The 10,070-nt window shown below is 37.4% G+C and overlaps 1 protein-coding gene across 1 annotated transcript in view; it reads left to right on the forward strand.

Moving 5' to 3' along the window:
- Positions 1–9,064, forward strand: part of KCNK2 (potassium two pore domain channel subfamily K member 2) — a 71,030-nt gene extending 61,966 nt beyond the window's left edge. Inside the window, exon 6 of the mRNA XM_087717792.1 lies at positions 6,755–9,064. Within this exon, the coding sequence (XP_087573918.1) occupies positions 6,755–7,072 (318 nt within the window). The 3' untranslated portion in view covers positions 7,073–9,064. The remainder of the gene's footprint in view (positions 1–6,754) is intronic.
- Positions 9,065–10,070: the final 1,006 nt, after the last annotated feature.

Below are 10,070 nucleotides of genomic sequence, written 5' to 3' on the forward strand. Positions count from 1 at the left end.
TGACTATTTAAGAAGAATAGTTTGTTATAAAGTATATATGGTCTATAGATACACATTTTTCTTTTTTTACATGAACTTGTTATTATGGTTTTCTGATATTCTACATCAGACGAATACTGTTGTTTTACGAGAATAGGGATAGAATATAGGTATGTACATATTCTACCTGGAGTCATCCATGTGAGTTTGGCTTCAAAAGAATGATGAGCTTCAATAATTATAAAATTTCATACTCTTAGGTGGATTATAAACTATAGAGCTTCCTAAATTTGGTTCCTGGGGTCTTCGTCTCCAATTAAACGCATTGGGGACAGGGAAAAAATAAAGGCCAGAAATTTATTAAAGGCCACTAAGAATATTTTATTTTCAGCTTGAAGAAATTCCTCTAAAGGCAATCTGCAACATAAGAGTGGGACAACTTCGCTAGCCAAGTATGAAATTTGCACAAGAACACTGCTTTCTAGTTACTCCGTCTGAGTCATCTGCTTTTGAAATAGAAGCACACTCAGCAGTCCTCAAAAAAAGTTATTCTGGAAAGTAAAGACAGAACACACTCTATTCTATCTAGCCTTCTGCCTGACTAATGTGACAAAACTATACTTTCTAGTTAGCTTGATGTAGTCTCAGGAGGATAATGGGGAGTTTTACTTTAAAAAAACTGACAAAAATATCAAGAAAAAATTACAGAACTTCAGATAATGGATTGCTGATAACATTAAGACGTTACAGAAAAGAAAAGAAAATATATTGAAGTCTTCTCAAGCCTTTGATAATTCATCCTGGTATTGGAATACTGGAATGGCTTGAACCTACCTGTTTGTTATGGAAGTATGGTAGAAGAATATATAATTCTGTATAATGAACAACTAAATGAAAAATAATCTGCATCAATCCTGTGGACTCACATATACAATAAAATAACTTTACTTCAAGGGAATATTGGTTTTATACTAAATCTATTACTCATTCCTTTCTCTCTATAGAGCTATTAGACTTTGATGTGTCTGTTAATGCTTATTATTCAGCTCACATATTCATGAGGTTTAGTTTGTTATTTATTTATCTGTTTGTCAGTTTTGTTATAGCCACCCTACTTCAATGTATAGTATACAGAACACCCCAAATTAAAGATTCATAAAAAGAGATAAAATAGAAAAAACTCAGAGACAACCGCAAAAATGATCTTAAAATCAATGCAAATTAAATAAAACAGGACTCCAAAAATACAATAATATATTACCTCCAGGTCTGGGAACAAAGCTAAGTTTTAAGAATTTTTTGGAAGCCTGGGAGAGAGGGCACTGCCCTTATTTTTCATTAATTGTACAGGTAGTCCTGACCCCAATTAAGCCCAAAATTTCAGTTGTTAAGTGAAACATTTGTTAAGTGAATTTTGCCCCTTTGTACGACCTTTCCTGCCACAGTTGTCAAGTGAATCACTGCAGCTGTTAAGTTAGTAACACGGTTGGTCAGTGAAGCTGGATTCCCCATTGACTTGGCTTAGCAGAAGGTTACAAAAAGGGATGAGAGGACCCCTGAGATATTGGAACCATTGTAAATATGAACCAGATGTCAAGCATCAAATTTTGATCATGTGACCATGAGAATGCTGGAACGGTTGTAATTGTGAAAAATGGTCATGTCACTTTTTTCAGTGCTGTTGCAACTTTGAATGGTCACTAAATGAACTGTTGTAAGTCTAGGACTACCTGTATTGTCAGAGCAAGAGAATCATTTAAAAGATGATAGAGCATATGTTATATAGGTACACACGAGAAGACTATTTTATTAAGGTGCTGTAACAATAGGAAATTCCCACTCTCGAACAAAACTGAATCTCCAATAGTCAAAGTACTTGAAACAGTCATTATCTCTTACATTGAAACCAGCTCTCTGGACAATTAGCAGTTTGCAGATCGGTTCCTAGATGCTTTGGGATGGTTGTGTATTAAAATATATTTGAGCCATTTTTTTTCTGCACTTATACAGTAGCAAAAATGTGATTGACAGAATATGTTCACAAACGGGGAGATCCAGTTTATAATAATCAAAACCAGTTTATGCTGATGAATTGAATTGAGAGGAGGTAGTTTGCCCTCCCTCTGCAGCCCTCCACATACACTTTAAAAATTTGCTCCAGATGGTTCTCTAAACTGCCAGATCACTTTAAGAGTATAAAAACTACAAGAGGGAAAAGAAGAGAGAAGAGGAGCAGAAAGTTCCCTCTCATGCAATTCTAGAATGCATTCATTATTCAGAAATAATAAGGTGTATGTTAAGTGCAGGCACAAACAATATTATTCCTATTCAAAACACAACAAACAAAGAGAGCTTCTGAAGCACACTATTGGAGTTGCAATTTCAGTTACATAAAGGACGGGTATTTCAATCATGCAGCATCAGTTACTGAGTTACTGCCAGGCTACAAATTAAGATTAAAATTGAGTGTAGCTTGAGAAAATGTCATACCTCAAGGACAAAAGAAGGCTGAACAGGCACTAAAGATTTTATAATAGGAAGAAGAATTAAATTATAATAGTTTGTTGCTTATATGCTCTGGCAGTCTGAAAATTACATAGTTCTCCATTTGTAACCTTTTGAGCTTCTGTCTTTAGCAATCCATGAGAAAGCCAGCTCCATTATGAAAATGTAACATTTCCTTTTAGTGCATTTTAGGACACAGAAATATTGGGAGTCGAGAGAATCTATCTGGATTAGATAGAATGAATGATAGAAACTGTCTATATTATTATAATAAACTATGTTCTGATATAAGCAGAAAAGAATGATATTACTATATATAGGTCTATTCTCAATATGATACGTAATCATTCTTCCAAAAACAATCTTACTTTTTCTTGCATTAATTCTACATTACTTATATAGGGTTTATGAATTGTTTCTATTTAAATGTATCTAGGGTAATGTTAAAAGAGTTATGGAGAATTTCATTTCTAAATTAATATTACAGAGACTACAGAGACCCATTGTGATAAAACAATTTGTCATGATTAATTTGTCATAATTTGGGTGCTACTTTTGGAATAGTTTAGTCATTTATACATATCCAGAGAGCTAATTGGTCAGATGTAGGTGCCATCCCTGCAGGTTTTTAAGAAAATATTGGATATTGGTCATTTGTTTGGAATGGTGGAAAGATTTCCTGCTCATGTAGGAGGTTAGGAGGTAGGAAGCTAGACTAGAAGACTTCCAAGTTCCCTTCTAACTCTTATTCTGTATTCTGTAAATAGAAAAGCATTGCAAGTAGCTGAGGTGCCTAACATTGGAAAATCATACCAGTGGCAGGAAATGGCTGGGTTAAAAGACAGCCTTGAGACACAGATCATAGCAACACAAAAACAGGCACTATATACCAGATCCATTCTACTGGGGTCAATTGCACTAGACGGAATCCAAGGTGCAGACTATGCAGAGAGGCCTCAGAGACAGTCCAACATGTAGTGGTAGGATGTAATATGCAAGTAGGAGCAACATACATTGAAAGGCACAACCAGGTAGTTGGCATTGTGTACAGGAACATCTGCAGAGTTTACAAACTACACTTTCCAAGGTTCAGAGTGATGTCCACAAAAGGTTGTGGCAAATAAAAGGGCTAAGATCTTATGGGATTTCCAGACAGGAAAGTCAGATACTGGCCAATGAGGCAGACATCAGGTTGATGTCAAGGAGACAAGGATCAGAAGACAGCAGTGGTGGTAGATATAGAGCTGCCAAGTGGCAGCATCATCAGGAAGGAGTATAAAAAGCTGAAGAAGGAGGGACTAAAGAGCATCTGGAAAGTAAGGCCAAAATGATACCAGTAGTGGTAGGAGTATTTGGGATGATGACTCCTAATTTGGGCGAGACCTTTCAGCAGATTCCAGGAACAACTTCAGAGCTCTCTGTCCAGAAGACTTTAGTGCTAGGAACAGCTGAGATACTGCACAGATCCCTCAAACTGGCAGGCTCCAGTAGAGGACCCAAGAAATATGAATATGAAACTCTGGTAATTGAATAAAAACACCTCACTGAAGAAAATAGGTCTCCAGAATCTTGGATAATTTGTTTGTTTAATTTATATGGCTGTCCATTCATGACTCCAGTAACAGTTAACAGAATAACAGAGTTGGAAGGGACCTTGGAGATCTCCTAGTCCAGGGGTGACAAACTTGCATCATCACAGCAGCATCACATGACGTAGCAGGACTGTTTTCCCCTTTGATAAATTGGGCGGGAGTGGAACTGGCTGGATGCGTCATGTGCTGACTCCACTGCTGCCCGATTTAGCAAAGGGAAAAAAAGTCTTGATACGTCATGTGACGCTGTTGTAACTATGCGAGTTTGACACTCCTGTTCTAGTCCAACATCCTGATCACCAGAAAACCCTACAGCATTTTAGACAAATGGTTGTCCAATCGCTTCTTTAAAACTTCCAATGTTGGAGCACCCACAACTGCTGGAGGCATGTTGTTCCACTTATTAATTGTTCCAACTGTCAGGAAATTTCTCCTTAGTTCTATGTTGATTCTCTCCTTGATTAGTTTCCATCTGTTTCTTGTCCTGCCTTCAGGTGTTTTGGAGAACAGGTTGACCCCCCCTCTTTTTGTGGCAGCCCTTTAGATATTGGAACACTGTTATCATATCACTCCTAACCCTTCTTTTCATTAAACTGATTAATTATAACTCTGCAATGATAGATGAGCTTTGATTTGAGGACAAAAAAGATGAAAATATTGGAATGCATTGAGCTCTTGCTTGCTCTTTTTCCTACCAGGATGTTTGGGGAATTTGGGCTGTATGTATGTAGGTGTTAGGGGGACTCTGGCTCAGCAATTAAAGACACTGAATTTGTCAGCCAGAAAGTTCGAGACCCAAGCACTGTGCAATAGCGTGAGGTCTCATTACCTGCCCCAGATCCTGCCAACTGGAAAGTTTGAAAGCATGCAAATATAAATAGATAAATAGGTACCACTTCAGTGAACAAGGGGACAGTTCAGAGGTGGGTTCCTTCCGGTTCAGCTGAGTAGGTAGTAATTCAGCCTGCCACGCCCCCAAACCTGTTCTCTCAGTGATGCCATAGGTGCCACCATCTTGTTTTTTGTGCATACCCAGAAGCACTTTTTAGTACTGCGCATAGAGTGGATCAAGTGTGTGTGTGTGCATGAAGCTCACACAGTGCCTCACTGAGCAAGCCAGCAGTAGCAGCAGCCGGAATCCACCCCTGGAACAGTTCATGTACATAAAGGGGGATCTGTTTTATAAAAGGACTACCTTATTTTATAGGAAATTATTTTCAATGAATAGTTATTTTTGTGCTGGTTTTGGCATGCTTTAGCATGTAACTTTTGGATGCAGTGTGTGTATAGATATACATTTGCATGCTTGAATACAAGTAATCCTCATTTAATTACCACAGTTGGGATTGTCAACTTGGTAGCTAATCACATGGCTGCAAAAGGCTTCTGGTGTTATTTTCCTTTGGTCATTAAAGGAATCATTGCAGTCATTAAATAAGACATTGCATCACTGTGACTTACAATTTTATTTTTGCATACTCCATTAATTCTGCTTGTTGGAAGACAGTGGTAAAGTATGTGAGTGGCCATCATGTGATTGCAAGATGCTGTGACAATTCTAAATATGAGAGTTGGTCACCAAGCTGGTATTTTCATACCTTTGTAATGTTGCATGGTCGCTAAATGAGGTAGTCAATAAGCAAGGGCTACCTGTATGAACAAAAATACCCATGTGTGTTACACAAAATATTTATGCGGAGAGGGCTATCCAGGACTGGCTTGAGCTGATTAGACAATTCCATCTTGGCAAAATGGGGGAAACTGGGTGTTATCTAGGAGTTTGGGGTTTAGAAAGTTTCACAGTCAATTCTTCTTTAAGGGTGGAGAGTATTTTAGATTCTGCTGATTCTTCCTTTCAAGTTAATGTCATAATGAAAATCATCCCATAATGTCACTGAACTTAATTAGTTAAAGAAATATTTATCTCATATCATCATATCCATCCTCTGAGCCCTGTATGCATCAGATTGGAAAATGTTAATGTCAAGAAGCATCTCATTCTAATGTATTCTAAGTCTCACATTATAATACCGTATTATACTGCAGTGGAAGGAGAAGCTGGCAATTATTCTGCTGACTTGACTAAAACTGTCACTTGCATTAATCCTCAGTTGGAACTGGCCCTAAAAATAGAACTGCGACAGCTGACATTTTTCTTTTAAAAGCCTTCTCCATCTAAATATAGAAAGGCCTATGTTGCCTCTCACAGGAATTATTACATGCACAAGCCAGAGTATCCATAAATAACCATGGCATCTCCCCTGGTAACAACACATAACATGCACTTTGGATTGCTGGGAATTCATCTCTACTGTCCAGCTGGGATTGTCTCAGCTGTCAAGCCTTAATTTTTAAAAGCAATTTCACCTCAATGGCCTGTGCAACATTATAAAAAGAGATGTGAAATGCTTTAGAGGTAAAGATCTTAGATGCTGCATTGTGCATCCTTTTTATTAGATGAGCAAGGAGGCAGTTAAATCCTTGGACTGGAATAAAATAGAGATTAATTAAATAGCCAAGGAAATAGCTAAGGAACAGAAGATCTCTTAGAAAGGATGTCAGGTTTTGAACACATTTTTTTTCCTTTGCAACTGTATCCACATACACCATTTTTTAAAATAAAAAATGCAACACAACACTAACTCTCTCTCTTTCCTTCTTCCTACCTGATTCCTTAGGTGGGAGAGTTCAGAGCTCATGCAGCCGAGTGGACAGCCAATGTTACCGCAGAGTTCAAAGAAACCCGGAGGCGCCTGAGTGTTGAGATCTATGACAAATTCCAGCGGGCTACCTCCATCAAAAGAAAGCTCTCTGCAGAAATGGCAGTGAATCACAGCCAAGACCTGACTCCTTGCAAAAGAACCTTGTCTGTCAACCACCTCACCAGCGAGAAAGATATCTTGCCTGCCATCACAAAGACAGATAGCATTTATATGAATGGCTTGACTCCTCACTGTGCAGCGGAAGAAATTGCTGTGATTGAGAACATTAAGTAGCAGTGACTTTGAAGCCTGATCTTTTAATAAGAAGCCACCTATGGTTTAGACTTACCTTGTAGGTCCGATTATTTTCCCTCTGTCCATAACCGATGCCAATAGCATTTTTAAAAATTCATATGCATGAGTTCCAACAGAAATCTACCCACAATATGGAGTCATCCTTATATTTCTTGAAAGACACAAGGTGAATGGCACTTTGGTCATTGACAAATGCTGGACTAAGCAATGTTCAATGCCTTTTTAAAAAAAATAATATATATTGGTGCCCAGACTGGTTTTTGTTTTTGTTTTTCTTCATCTCTCCTGTTGCGCCATAAGGCGTTAAGAATGAATAATGCTGGTTTAGGTTAACAATGTAGCTTTGAGAGATCAGTCCTTAAACTTTTCAGGGTCTACCATGCCAAGCCTAAGAAAGGACCATACATGGACTACAATCTATATGTAAATGGCAAGAAAATCTTATGCAGCCTTTTACCTAAGAAATTTTTGTCAGTGCCTTATCTTTTAAAGAAACAGAATCTCTATATCTTTCATATGGGTTTTTGTTAGTTTGTTGGTTCTTGCATGAGTACAATATCTCATGTTTATATTTCCTCTTGCCCTCCCCCCCAACCATGTTTTAAGGATGTCTGAAGCCAAGGATACCAGCGTTAAGAAATATGCCAAATCAAGGACATCAAAACGCCACTTCTAATCTAGCTTTAAAGGCACTGCAATTATAAGGGTTGCAAAAGGTGTCCCCTATAATTTTTTTTAAAAAAAACTCAGGGGCAGATAATACATGTACACTCAATTGATATGTAGAATTTATGGATCCATGTCAGGTCTCATTATTTAAACTCTACTCAACCTTTCGTACCCATGCACCATGTACCAAAAATCTTCAGTTGTGTGTTATTAAATTATCTGACAAGAGATACATCTTGGTGCAATAGATTCTTTTACATATAAAGAATGCAGACCAATCCTGAATCAGCAGCAGGTCAGCTACTAGTAAATGCAGTGCTGCTGGCAGAAAAGCATTCATTCCCCACCCCCACCCCCTCTCCGTTTGTTTTATCTGTGTCATGTTAGAAGCTCACTTAGCACAGGGATCGTGCCTGCTGGATTGCTTTCCTTGAATGTTACATCCTACATTTTTGCCCACAGCAGCTGGGAATAAAAGTAGGAATGCAATTGAAACTGGCATCACTGTGACTTTCAACACCAAGAATATACAGTAGATGGTATCTGAAGACAAATGCAGACATGGAAATAGTTGATTAATAGCACAGAGTACAAGTAGATGGTTCTTGGTTGGTTATAATAGGCTGATTTTGCAGATCTGAAACCAATCCTTAGACTTTCTTTGATTGTTTTAAAAGAAAACAACTTAATTTTATAGCTTCTTGTGTCTTCTGTTAAGTGTGTATGAAATCCAGAAGGAATGCAGAATTTAAAATAATGGAATGGAATGCAATGGCTTGTCTTTTAAATTGTTTTCAACATTTTATTCTGTTGCAACCTGGCTGTATATAAATACCCCTTAAAAGATTAATAGGCAGCCTGATCCTCAAAGCATAACTAAGGTGCAGAGCTCCGCTGAAATCACAGGAGCTTACACTGACAGAGCTATTGGAGGCCTTCACTCTTGGCTCTGAGTATTTAATACAAAATGGGACTTCAATTGGAATAAATAACATATCCGTATCATTTGATTATTATTAATAGCAGTATAAACTATGAATGTTAAATTTATGAATGCTTCGTTTATTTCCTAACAAATCTAAGTTATAGGTGTAAATAGCAATCGGTGAAGAGTTAACAAGAGTGTACATCTCAGATCAGTAAAGTTCCATTAAATATATATCAGGCCAAGCTCTTCAAAGAAAAAGGCCCCATCACCACCATTGCCCCCCCAGCACAGTGTTCTGAATGTCAACATGGTAAGAAAAGTTGTCTTGCCATGTATAAACTGTGAATTGTAATGAAAATATAAAATAATAAAGTTTTTAATTTAAAAAAAATGTTTCATTGAATCTCCTACTTGTGGCTACTTTAATGCTGGGAAAACCTCTGTAAAATCAGGGTAGCAGAGTTCTCAAAATTTGATGATTTCTATACCCAATTGCAGCCTTCTTAATTTTATTAAAATTATTTTGGCTGATATGAACAATATGCCCCTCCAGAAACATTTTGTTTCTTCTCCATCTGTGGTTACTGCTTTATACTTGCATTTTGTCTTAAATATGTCGACCTTAATGCAACAAGCGCAAAGTGATACATACCATAGGGCATTCTTGTTTTTGTTCATAAAAGCTATCTTGTCTCTGAAATGCTACTGCAAGGCGCCCTTTTTATTTCTAAAACAGACACTTTCACACACATATTTAGACATAGCTTAAATGATAATATTTCTGTTGGGTCTAAAAAAAGCTTTTTTATGCAAAGTCCTTTTATAAATCCAGTTGCGTATGCAAATAATCTACTTACGTATCTCATGACTATAACATTAAAGGCTCTTCTTGCATAAACAAATCTGGCTGAGCTGAATTGTCTTATACAGATAGTCCTTGATTTACATTCGTTTAGTGATTGTTCAAAATTACAACAGCACTGAAAAAAGTGACTTATGATCACTTTTCACAGTTACAATCCTTGCAGGTTCCCATGATCACGATAAAAACGTGAATGCTTGGCAATTGACATGTATTTATGACAGTTGCAGTGCCTTGGGGTTACATGATCACCTTTTGTGACCCTTTGAGACAAGCAAATCAAGGAGGAAGCCCGATTCACTTAACAAACGTGTTACTAATTTAACTGCAACGATTTACTGAGGCAACTGTGGCTAGAAAAATTCCAAATGGGGCAAAACTCACTTAACAACTCTCTCCCTTAGCAACTGAAATTTTGGGTTCAATTGTGATCGTAATTCGAGGACCACCTGTACATAAAAAAAACTCTAATAGAAAAGCATCTTTACCAGGGTAGTATTGGACCCTTTATTCTCTGA

Source organism: Thamnophis sirtalis, unplaced genomic scaffold, assembly GCF_051295495.1.
Source record: "Thamnophis sirtalis isolate CommonGarterSnake01/CBP01778 unplaced genomic scaffold, rThaSir2_p1.2 scaffold_6, whole genome shotgun sequence".
NCBI classification, from domain to species: domain Eukaryota; kingdom Metazoa; phylum Chordata; class Lepidosauria; order Squamata; family Natricidae; genus Thamnophis; species Thamnophis sirtalis.